General features: G+C 43.4%; 1 protein-coding gene across 1 annotated transcript in view; it reads right to left on the bottom strand.

Moving 5' to 3' along the window:
• Positions 1–20,237, bottom strand: part of GPR158 (G protein-coupled receptor 158) — a 216,342-nt gene that overhangs the window by 68,775 nt on the left and 127,330 nt on the right. The window contains exon 5 of the mRNA XM_053263346.1: positions 9,348–9,416. Coding sequence (XP_053119321.1) covers positions 9,348–9,416 — 69 coding nt within the window. The remainder of the gene's footprint in view (positions 1–9,347; positions 9,417–20,237) is intronic.

Below are 20,237 nucleotides of genomic sequence, written 5' to 3'. Positions count from 1 at the left end.
ACTGCTCATGGTATGGCATGCATTGGCAGCACAATCCATTTAATGTATAAAACCGCGTGACTCCAAAGGCTCTGGGTGGGGTTTACAGAAATGAACACAAAAATAAGACAAACTGCTAAAACAATTTAAAACATTCAAAGATGACTAAACACCTGGCTTTTAAAAATGGGTCTTAAGGGCTCTTTTAAAGGGGGTTAAGATGTTAAACCAGGAACGTCTACAAGGAACGCATTCCATAGCCCGGAGGAGCGACTACAGGGAAGGCCCGTTCCCAAGTCACTGCCTCTGGAGACAGACCTCTCTTGATGTCCTTAATGTGCAATGGGGATCATGCATGCAGAAGGAGGCATATGATTGAGGGTGGAGGAAACGCCGCCAGAGCCCATGTCCGCCTCCCACACGATCACTTCCCTCTCAGTATAAATTGATACACTGGCGATGCAATACGCATATTTAAGGTGACTCCCAAGTACTCCTTTAAGACCTTCAAATTTATGATGTACAAGCAGATGACAATACCGTGTAAAAATGTTGTTTAAAATGTTGTTAAAAGCATACGAATAACAAAACAAACAAATGTTTCAGCATCAAATGCTAGCCTCAGGGTTGTTCCTCCATCTTTGTGGGTCACCAGCTGATATTGTTCACAACTTTAATTACACACACTCTGGCAGTAATTTCAATCAACAAACGAGGTTAAAAGGTGTGTTGGGCGGGGGTGCACGGGGTTGGAGACAAGAGATAAAGGGAACCAAGGTCATACAGCTGTGTGTCTGTACATTATATACTCCTTAGTAGCCAATATACTTCACGGTCCAGGACGTGGAGTTGCAGATGGAACAGGCAAAGTTACCAAGTGACATTTACAGAGGAAGTCAGGGCACTGAGCTTAGGCCTGCTACATATTTAAGTAGTATCTTAATCTCAAAGTTTAGACGAGCTCTAACACTTGCCCATGTAAATGCTCTCCCAACAGCCATACACCATGAGAGATTCCAGGGTACACCATATGCATTAAGATTATGCCCTTGTGGATCTGGTAACGTTGAAACAACTGCTCATATTCTCCTGTACTGTGATTATTACAGCGACCTAAAACACCAATTAATTACCCAACTTTTGATTAATTTTCTGGGTCATGGAGATGATTTTTATTTAAACTATTTGCTTGCTAACCTTAATCCAGATGTTATCCATATTGTGGCCAAATATTGCTATATAATATGCCAAATGCATATTAATGTAGTCTGATTTTATATGATTATCTTATTCTTTTTATTTGTTTTATTACTTCTTGTATTGCTGGTCAATGACCAAAATAAAGTTTTACTTACTTACTTACTCCACGGTCTCCTTTAACTCTTCCCTGCCATTTATACTGGGTTTGAGTTTACAGTATCTATATATCTTGCCTCTCTAATCTTTCTTCGTACTAAGCAACGTTCCTCCTCCAATACATCCACCTTAATAGGCATTGTTATTCCCTCATGATATCTGGTCATATGTACTGACCATGGCCTCTCTCTCCACATACTTTGTATCTGCCAAGTGTCCTTTAAACAGATTGATTTAAAGAATTTTCCTCTCCTCCTACCTAGGATTTTGCTGACAGGTGACCAAGGAATGGGAGAATGCACAGCTCCCAAAGATGGATAGGACACATGTCCTGCCCAGTTGACCATTGTGAGAACCAGCCTAAGCCACTCTTGTTTGTCATCTGGAAAACATGGGAAGGTTTGGGCTTGGCTTATCTGCCTTGGTAGTCTAGAATAATGAACTCGGCATGCATTTTATCGCCTGCTTTCCATTTGTGGCTTGCTTGTCACCAGAAACAGCCATGCCTCCCAGGCTGCTGGGTAATACCCCCTTTCCATTCACAGGCATATCCCTATTTCCATCAATAAAATGTTGGGAGAGGATGGTACATAACGTGTAATTAATGCATTAATATGGCTAGAATAGGCTGAAAATAACTGCAGGAATTTTCAGCCTGGTTTTCTAATTTTCTGAATCAGGTAACATAAGACATTTTTACTTGTTCAAATAATATTAAAGCTTCTCCTTACTTCAGATGTATAAAGCTAATTATAGGAGAGTAAACTGTGGGAGAGAGAGAGAAATCAAAGTGTGAAACTCTAATTACTTTTCAAGCAGTTCTGTGGAGCAGGTATTAAAGGGAAAAGAATGTCCTTAAATGTCATTCCTCAGCTAATAAGTATCATAATAATTAACGGGTTTCTGAGGAAAGTTGCTTAAGGTCAGTTCTTTTAAATTCTAAATAAAGCCACTGGATGAGATTTTCAAAAGCATCCTGGGGATTTCGGAGCACAAATTCCAAGTGGCATTCACTTTAATTGAGACCAACATACTTAATGTGCCTGGCATCTTGATCCTAAATGAATTATGTGAGAGGAAATTTCATTGCTTCTATGGAATTTAGTTCCATGGCCCTGATTTAGAGGCTCACATGTACTGTGATACATGCAGGGTACTGCTTTGGACCCCATTCAAGAGAAGGAAATATTGTGCATAAACTCCCCTGCTCAAAGAGCCCATGTAGTACAGTGGTTAGAGTGCTGGACTAGGACTGGGGAGACCCAAGTTCAAATCTCCACTCAGCCATGAAACTCACTGGATAACTCTGGGCCAGTCACTCCGCCTAACCCGCTTCAAAGGATTGTTGTGAGGATACACATAACTATGTACACTGCTTTGGGCTTCTGGGAGGAAGAGCAGGATAGAAATGTAAATGTGTAAAATGTAAATACTGAAGTGAATAGGAAAGCTCTGGAAGGTGAGGGAACTCACAATCTGGCATCAATATGCTGATGCCCAAGAGTAATGACTGCAGAGAACAGTGGTTCCCAACCAGGGTTCCTCCGGATGTTGCTGAACTACAACTCCTATCAACCCCAGCTACAATTTATTGTGGCTGGGGATGCTGGGAGTTGTAGTTCAGCAACATCTGGAGGAACCCTGGTTGAGAACCATTGGCATAGAATCAAACATCTTTAAGGTTGAGTTTCTGAAAATATGCGCTTTACTTGGCTTCATTTTTCTTTTCTCTTTGTCCCTTTAAGGCTGCCATCTTGAGCTCACTTACCAGGAAGGCAGTCCCAAGGAGCAAAGCAGAATGTTGTGGCAAACATACTTAGACTTGGGTGATAAGAACTCTACAGTTGCATGGGTTTAACTTCCCTCCTCATCATGCTGCAGGCAAGGGTTCAACAGCAGTGTGCTTGCTACCAGTCGTTACAATCATATTACACATTTAGTAGAGCACATGTTTTAAAAGCACTGTAAATACCACTCAGGCAAGAAGGTCTCACTCAGTAGAGATCTAAAACTGGAGGAGGGAAGCTAGAACTTCATAGACATTTACTGGTAACCCAAATAACACGGTACCCCATGTAATATTTGTATACTGACTCAGAATATATGCAGTTGTTTCCAGTCATCTGAGCAAGCCCAGGCTATAGTTAGAGTTTGTAATATATGTACAGGAAATATCTGAGTCTTTTTTTAAAGGCAGGACAGCGATTAACAAATCCCAGGCACCAGGGAGCCATGGTGCTTAGAAATTTAACTGTGGCACCTAGACTAGGGTATTCATAGGTATAGTTATTTAATAAAATCTCTATTTGCCCCAGGGAGCCCTGTTTCTGTCCTAAGTATGTTACTTGTAAAGGGGAAAAAGAAAAACCCATTTACCCTCTTCTTCCACAATGGCTATCACAAAGTCTGGTAGTTTTGGCAAGTGTCCACTGTCTGGCTGCTACATTTCTGGGCTGGATCCTAGATTCAGAGAAAAGTTGCCAAGGCCTGATGTAGGAATTAAAAAAAAAAAATTCTGCAAACTTCACAGGAATGGATTGGGGCCCAGAAGTGGTAATTATGCTGCTAACAACTGGCAACAGACAGGAGGAGAGAAAAAGCATCATCAAAAGATGATAAAAGGTGACAGAACTAAATATAAAGTGCTTTTCATCTCAGCCTCATTATAGACTTTATAAGCAAAGCTACACAAGCTGGTGCACAAATGGATGGCAAGATCAATTGTTTATTTCAATCAAAGAGATGAAAACAGAGCTATCTCATATAAAACTGTGGCATCAGCATGTTTCTATATGAACAAACTAAGTAGAATTGTATACATTTCTCCCTCAGCTGCTCTCCCTTCAATACTCTTCCTAATGGATGTTAAGCTAGTTCATAAGATCCAAAACATGGTCAGAGTGCCCGGCTAGGGTAGAAGAGGGCTAAGCATTCCCAGTTGGTGGTCATGTGAATGCAAAGATCAAGGTAGGAAGAGGCAAGAGCTGGGTAGGATGGGTGCTGCCAACCCACATTCTGTCCTCAGCATTTTATGGAAGGTGGACGAAAAGCTGGCTTATCCGCCTCCCACCTCCCACACTATCACTTTCCCCTCCTCCTACCTTGATCTCAAAGTTCACAATTCCCGATCGGGAGAGTGCACAGCTCCCATACCTTAGATGGGTGCTCCTCCAACCCTGTTTTGGGACGTTTTTTGAATTAGCTGACTGTATAATAAAAAAATGTCTTTCAATGGGCAGGTTCACATCTGAGGTGCCACCAACCACCAGTTCCCCACCAGCACACACCCCCAATGCAAGCTGCTGCTTCCACATCTGTTGTGTTGTCCAAATCCCAGAAATGACGGCTTATCCTGCTGCACTTTCCTCCAACAACCCAACCTCTGTAACCCAGATTTGAAGTTGGTTACACATGTTGAGTTGCTGGAGGGCTGTCCTGTAGGATAAGCCGACATTTCTGGGTTCAGATGACACAGCTGGTGCAGATGTATGGCTCCTGCCAGAAGCATGTTCTCATGGGGAAACTGTGGTGGGCAGAACCTCAGGTGTTGCTGTTATGTGTGAACCCACCCAATATGTATTTCCACATCTAAAGATGAAAGAAAACCTAAGCTGAATTGCCTCTTTTGGATATAGGATTCTAAACTGTCTGAAAAATCTTGCATGATGACAAATGAAGAGGGCAAGATTGGTATTAGGCAGCCCAAAGTATCAATAATGCGTAACCTTTCTACAATGCTTTAGAGTGTTCAAAGCACTCAGAGTACAGTATGAGCCTGTTTTCACGACCACAGATTCCTGGCTAGGAGAGGGTTAACCCAGGAACCTGTGGTCGTCTGGGGCAATGGGAGTCTTCCCAAGCCAGCAGTTCCAAACCTGGGTAGCCTAGATCTGCTACCCAGATTGAAATTGAGGTCGGGTAAAAATTGAGCCCATATTAACTTTTGTTTTGGTTATCTGTGTAGCTGATGTGTTTTAAACTGTTCCCAGGCTGCTGGTGGCCATGTTAACCATAGAGACAAATGGAAAGCAGGGCCAGGGAGAGGAGAACTATTACTGTACTAAGGGCTGCCTCTCTCCTGCTCATGCAATGTATTGTGGGATAGCTGGAGGCTCCAGATCCCCATTTCAGCTCTGGAGACTGCCACTATGGTGTGTGTGTGAGCTCATGAGCTGCAGAGCCAAAAGGGGGCTCTGGTAATCTAGGAATAGGAAGGTAGGACCCTGCGTCCCCCACAGCGCAACCCCATTTGGTCATGAGAACAGCCTCTATATCTCTCAGCAATACTTCCAACAGCCTGCACATATAGGAGGGGACTGATATCCCCAGCTTTGTCAATGCTGCAACTTAGGTTAGCTTTGTATATATTGCTAGTGGAAGTTATTTTCAATTATGCTCACTTGAGGAGTGACACCAACTTTCATCGCATCATAACCACACACAAAAGCACCCCGCAACTCAAAGAATAATACACTTCCAAACTAGCCAACTAAGCAAACCCATATGGTGAATATTCAGAGACTACTCAAGACATCACTGTGGAATACATGTGTCTGCTTTTGAAAAGTCCAGAAACTTCAAGGGGTTCACAATGCAACAGCCAGAGCGTCAAAATGAGTTCTGGCTTATTTTACTTAGAGCACATTTTGAAGTTTTGCCTTCCTTGCATTGACTACTACGAATATGTATATACTGCTCTTCAACCAAAGTTCTCAAAGCGGTTTACATATAAAAATGAATAATACATGAATAAGATGGTCCCCTGTCCCCAAAGGGCTCATAATCTAAAAAGAAACGTAAGGCAGATACTAGCAACAGCCACTGGAGGGATGCTGTGCTGGGGTTATAAGGTTGCTACTCAGAGGTGCTTTTACCCCTGGACCTTGGGGCACCAGTCCGTGGCCTCCTAGGTCTGGGGGAGGGCATCCTGCCACCACGGCATGCCCACCACACCACACTGATTTTTGCCATAATTGCAGCAGCCATGTATGTGGCCAGGGGCTGGGGGCGGGCCAAGCAGGTCTCCCCCATGTGGCGGCAGCAGGCAGAGCAGCTGCTGGGCCTGTCCATCCAGCCCGGTGGCCCTTGAGAACTGCAAGGCGCTCCAGAGTGTCTGCGCAGTAGGAATCGAGCGTCGCAAGTCCGTGACAGGAGTGCTGCAGCACCTCTTAGTTCTCAAGGGCTGCTGGGCCGGATGGACCGGCCCAGCGGCTGCTCTGCTCACTGCTGCAACATGAGGGGAGGTCTGCTCGGCTCACCCCTCCACCCCCTGGCAGTACACATGGTGGCTGCAATTTTGGCAAAAATAAGCACGGCGGGGCAGCGGCAGGCTTCTGAGGTGGCCCTCCAGGACCACCATTTAAAATTTAACATTTTTTAAAATTAAATTTAAAACTGGAGGCCCCCCAAATTCAGGTTTCTATCTTTTTCTTTAAAAAATGGGGGGGCTTACGGTGCGGGGACCTCCAAAGCCCTTCAGGTCTGAGCACCAAAATTACCTAGGTGTGCCACTGTTGCTACTTTTGCCTTCCTGCCACTTTTAGGCAGAGCACATAACAAAAACTTTGGTCATAGAAGCAAACAATAATAATACTATATCACAGTCCTATCATGAACAGTCTGCAGTTCTGTCTTTGTCAGGAGCCCTACTCATATATTATGTTCAATACTTGTACAGATGGAATGGGTATCGAGTTATGTTCCTGGAGGCTTGAAAAAGGGGGTCAAAATTAAAATCAAAATTAAGTGCCATATCCTGCTCCACAGGTCTCCAGGTGTCCAGCAATGCCCCTCAAAAGTCTCAAATCCCCAATTTCTCCACAAAATAAATCATGGAATTTAAAAACAAAAACAAATGAGCAACAAAATGGCTCCTTTTCCTTAAAATGTTGGCCGGAACGGAAATGACCTCGGAGGTCATTTCTGGCCATCCCAAAACTGCAAACACATGGTTTTAAACCATTTCTTCACTGCGTATGCCAAGGTCGGGTATCAATTGCCTGGATGCAGATACACGGAACAATGGATGTCAGAGTTGCATATGGCGAGGTCTGCCTGTATAGTGTTGAGAGGGACACATCTGTACACAGGTACAATTATTCACATGTTGTGTCGAAGGCAGGTACAGCAGTACACTTCCTATTTGTATCATACATCTGAGGGACCTGTAGCCACTTCACTTTTAAAATGAATGCAGGTACAGTCTTTCACATAAAAACATGTACCTGTGTATAGATATTTGAACACAGGAACAGTATAATGTCTGATAGGGCTAGGCTGTGCTAATGATCCCCAATATCCCTTAAACGGGAGATTGAACCAGGGGATCTCATAAATGCAAAGAACTACCTATAGCCCTCTGCATTTTCCCAGAGTCTGGCTGACTGTGGGTTTCTTTTGTTATTTCCCCCCATTTTTTAATCTTGCCACTCTCTGGAATCAGGACCATATGATGTTAGCAATAAGCTAAGGTAGTTAGCTTCCTTTCTTTACATGTTCCAGAAAGACCATCTGTTCTCTAAGGCAGGTGTTTCAACCAAACAATACAGTATATTTTCTTGCTTGCTTTGTTCCACACTGTACCCACGAATAACAAAAATAGTGGTGTGTTTTCTGAAAATATGCTTTTTGTCTATATATGCCTTTTGATTTTGGAAGAAACAACTTGTGTGTGTGTGTGTGTGTGCGTGTGCGCGCGCACGCATGCGTGCACACATGAATTCCAAAGTAGATAGACATATTTGATATTCTCTTTGCTTTTTTAATTAAAAAAACCCCAATATGCAGTTTTTGTAGTTTTGATGTCAATAAATCTGTTTTTAAAAGAAAAGGAGAGAGACTACACACCATGAACTATTTCCCACATCTTGTTGGTAACATGCCTATAAACAATGAAAAACTCAAGGTTTCCCTGGTTTGCAACCTACTGGGACCCTGAGAGGGAGGATCAGAAGGTCCCAAGTTCTATCCTATGTATGTCCAGGTATTGCTGGGAAAGACCCCTGTGTGAACTGCTCAAGTAGTTTTGGTCTGGTGGTCTGTGTAGATAATACTGAACAGGCTGGATCCATGGCCTGACTCATTATAAGGCAGCTTCCTATATTCAAGGCCCGAGAGGGGAAGTGGCACAGGTAGAGGAAGTGTGTATGGGAGGCAAAGAGTGGGACTGCCTCTGTGTGTGTGTGTGTGTGTGTGTGTGTGTGTGTGTGTGCGCGCGCGCGCAGCAGAACCTAGGTTTGTGGGAAATAGTGCAGTAGGGTACAGATAGTGATTTTTAAAAATAGATTGTACATCCCTTTGGGACAGGGAACCATCTATTTGCTTTGTGAACTTTTTTTCTTTAAAAGTGGTATATTAATAATAATGGCTCACATACTGCACAAAAGTTTGTGTACGTTGAAAGACAGTGTGCATGCAGTTGCATAAATGTGCCCTTGCACACACGCAAGAATTGTGCAAATGGGGTTGTCCAATGGTATAGCCATTGTAAATAATGGCTGTATTACCATGTAACTGCATTTACAAATTTTGTGTGTGTGTGTGTGTGTGTAAGCACACTTGTACAATTGCATATACATTGTGTTACAATACGCACAGACTTTTGTACAGCATGTGAGCTTCTAATAAGTGTGGGACAAACTTTTGATAAGAGGCTGTGATAGAATTAATACTTAGAAGGTGTGCAATTTCATAAAGTCTGAGGAACATCCTTATTGGATCAGATGTACTGCTCAGTAAAGGTAAAATGTGCCGTCAAGTCGATTTTGACTCCTGGCGCCCACAGAGCCCTGTGGTTGTCTTTGGTAGAATACAGGAGGGGTTTACCATTGCCTCCTCCCGTGCAGTATGAGATGATGCCTTTCAGCATCTTCCTATATCACTGCTGCCCGATATAGTACCAGCGGGGATTTGAACCGGCAACCTTCTGCTTGTTAGTCAAGCATTTCCCTACTGCGCCACCACTGCTCAGTACCCTGTCTTTAACATTTTAGGAAAACAACAGTGTAACTTACCGGGAAATAAAGAAGCAGTGACCCAAACAGGATAGTCTCCAAGAGAATGAGACCTGATGCCCTGATGCTCTAGAACAAAATTAAAAGGAACAAGAAATCAGAGGGGTGTAGCCACTGCCTTATTCTGACAAGTTTGTAAATCCTTTATAGCAGAAACATGCAGCAGTTTATACAGCATCCAAATGTTGCATTGACAGATTATCAAGTTTATTATTAACTGTATTATTGACAGATTATCACGTTTAAGAAATGTTGTCACAAGACTGAAGACTGTCAAGCAGCCTGATTCGCCAATCCATTAATCCAGACACTGAATATTACGATTTAAACTACTGTAGTTCTTAATATGTTCAGTTACATAAAAATCAGTATGGAGTGTTCTATTTTGAGTAGTGGCGTAGGGAGGGCATTCGCGGCCCGTGTTCTCACAGGCAGAGGACTCTCTCCTGCGATGGCGGCAGCAGCTAAGGAGGTGCATGGAACTGCACGGGGAAGACTCGAAAGCGCAGTGGGTGCTGCTTTAAGGGGGGGAGGGTGCACTTACCCCTCCCACTGCTTTCCCCTTGCCGGCGTCTGTTTTCGTCAAATCCCATCGGGGCGGTAGCGTACCTCCCTGCTACCCCGTTGCCTCCATTGTCTGGACATGACCAGAAGTGTCTGACGTGCTGGTGCAGGTGCGCAACGGACAAGACGTGCGTGCGTGCACCCACAACGGAGTGTGCAGGTGCATTGGATACTTCAGGTCATATCGGGGGCAATGGGACGTCAGGGAGGTATGCTGAGGTATGCTGCTGCCCCGATGAGATTTGACTAAAACGGACGCTGGTGGGGAGAAAGCAGCAGATGGGGTAAGTGCACCCTCCCCCGTTGTTAAAGTTGGACATCCCCCACCATCGGACTGGTTTGGAGGCCCATAAAGGGCCTCTGAGCAGTTCAGTGCACATCCCTAGCGGCAGCTGCACACTCCCTACCCTATTCCTCCCGCTGGCGGCAGCAGTGGCAGGGTGACAGTTCCTGCCCCAACAATGGGGTGCTCCACACAGTGCCCTGCTGGGGATGCACTGCGCATGAAGGGAGAAGGGGAACCCCACAGTGCTGCTGGAGCCTTCCACACTCCCACCGCTTCCCTCAGAGCTCCAGTGTGTTCTCTTTCTCTCTCCTCCTCTTCGCTCCGCACACATGCGCGGCAGCCCCAGGATCGACTAGCCAGTGGGGTAGGGGAGGCGAGCGAGGCAGCCCTAGGGAGCCTCGAGGAGGGCAGGAGCATGAGGGTTTTCTGAACCTGTGCACTCAATTATATCTCCTCCTCGGAGCATACCCATACAACTGCACGGATGGGAATTGTAATTCAATCACATTTGGAGAGCCGAGGTTGCCTACCCCTGTGCTAAGGCATGGCCACGGCTATAATGTGTAATTTGGCCCAACCCTTAGCCCATGTTTTCACAAACATGGAGAGGAAACTTTGCCGAGTTTGGGGTAAATGGCCTCCTCATGCCTCATTATGTCCAAAAACAGACTGAGTGGGTAACCGTGGTTATAGTATGCACTAGGTTTAATCTGTTACAAGTGAAGTGTAAACATGTTTAGTAGCAGGGAAGCACTCTTCCACAGCAGTGGTTTTGAACAATGAAGCACTTCTAAGGCACTCTCCTAATGTTTGTGTTCCTACTACAGCTGCTGACCTATTAAAGGCTTCTCAATAATCAGCCACCTTGTTTTTAACCAATTAATCAATCCCCATATTTAAATACAGTTTAAAGTATCTCATTACCAGAGATCATTCAGGAATATTGAATATCTCTGTATTGCCAGACTGATGGCAAAATCATCACGAATAAGCACACCGAATGGATTAACAGCTGCTCTTGGGCATGTTTGCTTGCAATCGGACAAGCAACCCCACTTCCAATTAAATCTTCAGTCTCCTACCTACTAAGCAATTGCCCAGTAGCTCACCAGTTTCATCACTGCTCACTCAGCACTGAGGGAATTGCATCCTTTGAAAACCACTTTGCAAGGAGGGGAAACATTAGGCTTGTTCTAAAAATGGTTAACTGGGCACGACAACAACAAATATTTATATAGCGCTTTTCAGCAAAAGTTTCCAAAGTGGTTTACAGAGAGAAAGAACATCCTACCCAGCTTTGGGAGCTGTGTGCACTCTTGATTTTCAGTCATGTGTGAGTAAAAGTGTAGGAGGACATGCTCAGTAGTTTCAACTTGCCTAGCATCGCAGGGACCCGGGCATTCTGGGAAGGGGATCTTCTGGTATCTTCCATCTAACACAGATGAAGGGAGGGTGCTGCAACAAGCTAGGGTGAAGGTTCTTCTGTGGTTAAGGGCCTCTGGGCTGCATTAGATGTGCAACAAGTGCCACTAAGTACTTTAGGCTTTCAGTGTTAGGGAGGTTTGGGGCTCTGCCTAGGTCAGTTTGGTGCTTTGTGTCCATTATGGAGAGGAAAGCTGGTCTTGTGGTAGCAAGCATGATTTGTCCCCTTAGCTAAGCAGGGTCCACCCTGGTTGCATATGGATGGGAGACTAGAAGTGTGAGCACTGTGAGATCTTCCTCTCAGGGGATGGAGCCACTCTGGGAAAAGCAGAAGGTTCCAAGTTCCCTCCCTGGCTTCTCCAAGATAAGGCTGAGAGAGATTCTGGCCTGCAACCTTGGAGAAGCCGCTGCCAGTCTGTGCAGACAATACTGAGCTAGAAAGATCAGTGGTCTGACTCAGTATGTGGCAGCTTCCTACATTCCTATGTTCCTATGCACTGTTTTGGAAATATCCTGGCTTGCTCATAACCCAAGGAAAGTAGTTTTGGTGGTGGGGGGGGAGTGGGGGGGAAGACCCAATTGATGTTAGTTCTGTCAGCAGGGTTTGCTTCCAGTTGGATTGGTAACCATCCTCCATCATTAAAGGGACTAAGCCCATTGAGAAGAAGGACAGCCTTAGCCAAAAAGTGGCTAGCCACACTCTGGCCTCCACTTTCACCAAGCCTGCTTCCAATCATAAACCAGCATTAGAGACACCGCAGGGAACCTGGAATACTGCTCTCAGAAATTTGGACTTAGGGGCAATGTTGGGGAAGGGGCTCAGCTGGACTCCATAAAGAAGTTGTGCCAGCAACTTTGCTTCAAATAGTTTGAGGGCCACCTTTTGACTGGAAGAATGTTAAGATGGCAGCAGCACTCTGGGTGTTGGGGGCAACATAGCTGCCATGGGCCTTCCTGGTGCCGGATGCATGAAAGACCACCCCCAGGTATTTGAAGCATGAGACCTGCTTGGCTATGTTCCCGTTTACCAGGAGTATGTCTTTGGTCTCTTGGCAAATGACTAGATTTTGGTTTGATGGTAGTTTTATTTCCAGATGGTCTCCTTTACAGTATCGAGCGAGGTCCTTAGTGCTCTTCTAACTCCTTTAGGGGACCTAGAGAGTATTGCCTTATCATCTGCATAAAGCAGAATGGAGATGGGTTGCTCTACCAGCTTGGGGGCCAAACTAACTGAAATGCCCTAGCCTGGTACCTGGTGTTCCAACACACAAGCTTGGGACAATAAAAAGATTTGTGCCAGTGTTTCCCTAGTCATATCCAGATATGTACATTAAATGCACAGTTATTAAAGGTAGTTTTCTAGCCATTATAGGCTGTGTTCACTCAATCAAAGCGATTGTGAATTAACCAGGGTCACTTAGCCCTGTGAAGTTGATTGTGAGAACCCAAAATTTCTAGGCAATCCTGGTCAGAATGCCATGATTGGCATGCATTTAATCAGGATAGATAGGCAGGGTCAGAGTGGAGGAGGAGCTTCCTCCCTCAACTCCGGTTCTGTCGGACCAAAACTGCAGTGCCAGTGTTCAGATGTAACGCTAGTGCTGCAGAAATGGAGTTTCTGGCGCACAAACTCCGCTCTGAAATGAAGGTTCCAATTGGAGATTGGGGAGGAAAATCACGGGTCGCTTCCCCCCCCAAACTCCATTTCCCTAAATTCAGACATGTGGGTTAGGAAACCGGAGGTGAAGGGTCTGTTACGTCTGAATTTGGCAAGTATCTGTGGTTATTAAAGCTGTCAGATGCTCTACCAACATGAAGCTGTACCAGTTTGCCAGAATGATATCCTGCAAGTGGCCCTACTAGGTTTAGATCAAGTATTAGGAATTAGAATATAACTGCCTTGCTGAATCAAACCAAGTTCCATCTAAATCAGCTTCCTGTTGGTTTAGCAGAACCAGCAGCCAGAAAAATGCATCAGGGGTAAGCAGTTAGGGCTGCTAACTGGGAAAGGAGACCCCTTTTGAAGCGGTAGTTCTCCTTCATGTAGCACCGGGAGAGCACCTGGCCCTATCCAACTCCAGCATAGCATCTCTCCAGTTGCTGGTGTCTACTCTGTGTTTCCGTTTAGACTGTGAGCCCCTTTGGGACAGAGAACTATTTTCTCATTCCTTCTTTATTTTCCTTTGAAAACTTTTTTTTGTAAACCAGTATATAAATATTTCTAATAACAACAATAATATACGGATCTCACAAGCAGATCACAAAAGTCCTGAACATTTCCTATTTACCCCCAGTATCTGATACTGAGAGATATACTGCATTTGTATATGGAGGCTCTATTTAGTGATAATGGATAAAAGCAATTGAAAACATGTAATACAATCTTGTGTATGTCTATTCAGACTTACTGCAGGTAAGAAGAGTGCATAGTAGCTCTTTAAATAAAAGAATAGTGAGAAAATACAAGGATAAATCTTTATTGGCTTTATGAGATAAATGGGAATTGTGGCACAGAGTGCAACTATGGATTTCACAGAACATTACCATGTTTCCCTTCTGAGACAAAGTCTTAAAGAAACAAATTTCCCTGTAACATAATGGATTTGACATTGTTTACAGTTCAGACAGTTCAAAATGTCTAGCAGGCCTTGAGTGAAATAACCACATAGCCAGTCTTCTTAGTAAAGCAGGCGAGGTTCTTTCCTTTCAAAATCCATATACAATAATTTCAAGGAAGCAGAAGAGGCTCAGTGCCTCAGTAGTTCACTGAGAACTACTCCTGAACAAACCCCACTAAAATGAAAGTGGCTTGCCTAAGTGTGCAGAATTGGATTGTGCCCAATCTCTCTTGGGGATTAGCTGGAGAACTTTATATAAACTCTAAACGATTGTTTGCCTAGGGGAAATCATGAACGTTTTTAGATGGCTGAACTGCATCAGATAAAACAAAACCAAAGTTAAAAGGAAGGATAAACACACTTGAAAAGTATTGGATTTCAAATCTCCATAGCCTTGAGCTATTCGGGGAAACTACAAGATTAATTAGGATTGAATTTCTCTGTGTCAATATACAATATTAAAGGATTTGAGCTTCCAAAGTGTATACAGAGAGGAGGAAAATTGTGGGAGGGGGATACAGAAGGATGGAGGTCCTTTAGTACTGCTGAGGCATTACTTCTCTGCAATCTGTTAAAAGAGGCATTAAACAGATTCACATGGCACTTGGTTGGTTGGTTGATTAAATGTCGTCAAGTCGGTGTCGACTCTTAGCAACCACATAGATAGATTCTCTCCAGGTTGATCTGTCTTCAACTTGGCCTTTAAGGTCTCTCAGTGGTGCATTCATCGCAGTCATAATCAAGTCCATTCACCTTGCTGCTGGTTGTCTTCTTCTTCTCTTTCCTTCAACTTTCCCTAGCATTATGGACATCCCCAAAATGGCCTGAACCAGGTCATTTGAGATCAGGGGGAGGCCAGCAGCGGGAGGGGGAACCACTGGAGACACATACTTCAGCCATGGCAGCATCCCCTGGAGGAGGTGAGTGTAAAAAAGAATAATAATTTCCCCCTGACTCTAGAACCTCCAAACCAGCCAGGAGGGACTCAACCTCGAGCTGAACTGGACCAGTTCAATCAATGTCGAGCCAGTTTGCACATCCCTATTCTGTACAGTGTGTGTTTTTCCCGGTGCTGAGGGGGAGCCACAGCATCACACTGACAAGTGTGTGCAAAGTGCTGGGAAGTTGTAGTCCTTTCCCGGGCTTTCCTCATAAAGCTCTATGGGAAAAACTCTGAGGAGGACACTTCCCAGCACTCCACGCATGCCTTCCAAGATGGTACTGGGGCCCAAAAGTTGCCATTAAAGGAGTCCTACGAGTGTTGGGTGAAGTGCAGCACTGTGCAGTGGGAATGGTTGCCTCCACATGATTCCAAGGTTTTGCATAATGGCTTCCCGCAGCCCTAATAAACAACTAGTCAGGAAGCCACACTTAGGGTCAATGGAGCCATCACTAGCTCCCGGGCCTTGCAATGAAGCACGCAAGCTTATAAAATTACTTGCAGGGACCTGAACTTGTGCTAACAATTTTTTCTTCTGACATAATAAAGCACACTTTCATTATTCCCAAATTCTATGTAAAAATATCCCCCAAGTTTGCTTCTCTTCCTTTTCAACAGTACTTATGAAGATGGTCAGGTATGTCTCTGTTGATGTGACTTTAAAACCTGAAATTCTCTTGTATTTTCTTTTTACTTGAAAAGAAGGACAGGACAAGAAGTCTTCAGTCACCAATGGATCATAATCAGTGGGGAAAGAGTACGAGATGTCAGAAGACAGAGAACTCCCCAAACAATTTCTTCTTCAATTCACCAGTCCCTTGATCTTTTCTCTTACACAAGAAATGAAAATCTGTCAAAGTGTGTTATGATGAAGATAAGTTGCTCTGTGTCTTCCAGAAGAAACTGTGGTCTGTGCTGCATAAAGGATCCATTTGAAATCCTTGAGTTCTGAAATTCAGCACTGAAGACAGATATTAAAATGTTGCCCTGTGGCCAAAGGGGCAAGGAATACTTGGACCCTTGAAGCACCTATGGTTCATGGGTGTTAGTTCAAAAGGTAAACTAATGCTCACATCTATCCAACCAAAATGCATCTCGCTGCTTAGGATGTTCGGCTTCACATAGTAAGACCAGCAATTTTAGCGTTATCAATGTGACCGATTCCATCAGTCTGCACAGAAGAGTACAGTATTAAACTGTAACATAATAAAATAAAATAAATTATATATAATTATTATTATTATTTTGTTAGCTGCCCCATAACTAATTGTTCTCTGGTGGCTATACACCTATTTTGGAATAAAACACTTGTCCTAATTCAGGTCCAGTGTACATTCCAGTACTGAAGCTGCCCTCTCCATTGAAGTGAATGGGAGAGTTCACTTGTGCTGCAGATGCTCTAATGTATACTGAGCATCTATGTGAATGCACTCTCCCAATAAACTCAGTGTTATTTTCTGGTGCATGCATGTTTTTAAAATTAAAATGAAAGTGCCACTTATTTTTGAAGTATCATATTGCCTGCAATAATCTGAAGAGCTCATTATGTTTCTTTTCTAATTTGATTTTGTTTAAGAAAAGACTTTTTGAGATGGTGTTCTGTGTAAAGAAGACAAATTTCCCTTTGCCTTTTATCAAATAATGTGACGTAGCAGTTTCTTAAGATTCCCAAGCAAAGTGTGAGAAACAGGCATTTCTGATTCGCTTTTATTAAATGATGCAGCACTGACACTCACTTCCATATTAATAAGTTATTAATGCAGGTTTGTGCCCTACCACAAAACTTCACCTCCCTATGGCCCATCCAATGAGACTTCAGAATGCTGGAGCATGCCTTTATACATGCTTTATATTATACATGCTTTATGTATGTATCCCACATTCAATTATATATTCTTATTCTATGTAAAATGCTATGTAGATATAGTAATGATGAGAATACATAATTTGGCATTCTTTAAGGCAGGAGTTATCAACCTCAGGTGCCCAGGAAGTTTTCCACACCCAGATTTTAACCCTCATCTCCTTCGGATTGGAGCGGGCGCATTCACATATTCGGCAGATTTACCCCAAAGTCCCGGCAAGCTATCAGGGAGCACTTCACACATGATTTGGGTTTTTCACCGCTCATTAGAGTGTAACCTGATTTATATCTGGGTAAAAAAAATCCACTTTTTGCATAGCGTTGTCTTCGCAGTAAAGCCTGCTGTGTGAAGAACTCCCAGGTGTTGTTGGGCTACAGTTATCATCAACCCCAGCAACAATGGCCAAAGCTGCCTGAGGCACTTGCCACCCTTTGCTTAATGTTAGGTCCAGTCCCTGTGTGCTTCATTGCTGGGTGCTCTTTCAGTGTTCTCCAGCCCTGTAAATTTGTTGTGCTCTTGAGTTACGATGAAACAATTAGTGGTTAATGTTAACTGAGTCCCATCCTCTTCTGTAACCTCTGTCTGGCCCTGGCAAGGCTGAGACCACAGAAGAGTAAGGAAGATGCAAGTCCAGAAAATAGTCTGGGGCAGATGGAGATGACAGGCAAGGAACACAATCAAGCAAGATTGTGAGCCCTTTGGGGACAGGGATCCATCTTATTGATTTGTTATTTGTGTAAACCGCCCTGAGCCATTTTTGGAAGGGAGGTATAGAAATCAAATTAAATAATAATAAAATAATAAAAAAAAAAAACACAAGCCTTTTTTTAGACATTATTGCAGCTGGATCTCTGTGGAATAGGTGTGTACTAGCTGCTAGTCCCATCCCCATGCCAGCATGATTCACAGCTGTGCTTCCAGTTCTCCCTGAGTACAGCATTTTGTCTGCAGAATACTATACTTGGTGGAGAGTTTCTTGCTGTGGTTGTGTATGCTGGGTGGCAAGCATACACTGTAACCCAGGCAGAACAATGCCTGAAGCAAGATTCAATTGCAGACCAGGAAACAAGAGTAGTCAGGGACAGGTTCTCCAGGACCATGGACAGCTCCATACTTAGATGAGTTGTTCCATCAAGGATCAAAGTACATGTAGTTTGGCCCCCCATGTTCAAATTTCCAGTTGAAACAGCAGTCATAGGAGGTCTGATCAGGACTGGGGAAATGGTGGGGGTGGGGCTTTATCTTTTTTCTTTGCCACAGTTCTTCTCAAGAATTTACCAATGGGAGCTTCCCTTCAAAGGGAAAAAGCTGGATCAGAACCATGATGGGGGAAACGGTTTAGCCTAATACATAATGTGGTCCAGAGTCTCAACTTCAACTGAGCCCTTATATCCTGCCTGGCACTGACTGCCCCCTCCAAGACTCTGCTTCCTGGCTAAGAAGTGGGGAGACTTAAAGGTGTGGCCTTGAGATCTGGAGGCAAACGATCCATCTCTGCTCCATCAGTTCCTACTTGGTGTATTGCCCATATTGGCAAGCAGGCATTGGGGAATGTGAGGGTCCTGGCAAGGAGAGGTTTGATCTCTAGAAGGAATCTGGTTCAGACTTATCAGCTTGCAAGCCTCAGACACCAGCAGCTGCTGGCAATCAGGCCTGGATCGTGCATCTCCAGTGCTCCTACTCTGGCTAGCTTCTCCCCATCCATATCATGTCAGAACCCTAGCTGCTATATTAATCTGGGGGCATCACAACCTCATTCACCATTGCTCAACTATTGAACCCAAAGTGAAGAAGCTGATTTGACTCTGCCCCCTTGGGAAAATGTGGCTTAAAGCTGTGAATAGACAAATGACTGGTGTTATGAAAAGCAGGGTGTGTGGAGAAGGATTTCTTCACTGTATTTGCTTCTATTGCGTTTTACTGTTTTAAGTAGTGTACACTGCCTTGAGATCTAGGTGTTAGGCAGTTTATAAATGTAATAAATAATAGTCTAAAGCCTTCAACTTGACAAAAATCTGGGGTCTTTTTGAGCCACAGGCTGCAACATATGACCTACTTCCAAGAACTCATGAGCAGAGTCCAGTGGTAAAGGGGTGGAGCCCGTGCAGACAGAGGTGGAGCCAAGTAGTGAAAGGTGGAGCTTACAGAAAAAGCTAGTTTTGGGTGTACAGCAATTCCACTTACTTGCAAGTCCCTGCCATATTTACGACACATATATGTAGCATTTAATTGTATATGCACATATTAATGTTTGTGTATGTATACAGTAGTATTACAGTGAATAATTTATGTGTCTATATTAATCTGTACATAAACATATGTATTCATTGATCAAAAGTCAAGGCAAATAATATTTCCTGGATAAAAAAAGAGATTTTGCCTTGTTTTCCCACTGAATGCTTGAACGCCAATTTTAATTCCTGGTGCATGTTTGCCTAATGGTATCAGTTATTTAAGACAACCATTAAAAGCCTATAACATTACCATAATGAAGTAACACTCTGAAGAGAGAGAACAGCTATGTTACCATTAGGCTATTAAACAGATGCCTTTTCTATAATGGAATTACAGGACTTGTATACAGACAACTAGGTCAGTAACATAAATCACAATTGTGGCAAACACATGTATCATAATCTCAATAAATGCAAAGGATTTGCCACAAAAACAAAACAGAGGTGGTAAAAACTGTTGAAACAATTTCTGAAGTTTCCTGCCAGGACTTTAATTAAGGGAGGTAACAGGAAGTTATCCAGTACAAGATCTGTTAGATTCAGCTGATTGTGCAATGATTGCTTAGGAAAGTTAAATAGAAATGTCTGTCTATTTATAGACGGTGGTGATTGCAGCTATTAATTTGAGCAATGGGATTGAAGTATTTTATGTGTATTTGATTCCAACACTTTGTGAGTAAAGGGGAAGGTTATTTTTAAAACTGATTCATTTTGTGCAGTACTAACATAATATTTAATTTAAAAAGTCAAAGTCAAACAGCCCAACTTAAAACCAATTACACTAGCAAATAAGCATTTAAGGATGAGGCTTTGGAATAGGACTGTGTGCAGCAGTTAGAAATGGTCTTTCTAGTGTTTGTTTATATGCGCATATGTTTTAATTTAGAGAAGGGATATATAAGGAATGCATTGTGGCTTTTGTGAAAGTATTCCACAAGTATAAATAAGTACATATGTTTTT

The sequence above is a fragment of the Hemicordylus capensis genome, chromosome 6 (genome assembly GCF_027244095.1).
Source record: "Hemicordylus capensis ecotype Gifberg chromosome 6, rHemCap1.1.pri, whole genome shotgun sequence".
NCBI classification, from domain to species: domain Eukaryota; kingdom Metazoa; phylum Chordata; class Lepidosauria; order Squamata; family Cordylidae; genus Hemicordylus; species Hemicordylus capensis.
Note: the sequence above shows the minus strand (reverse complement) of the source record. Positions and strands in the feature narration are given on the sequence as shown.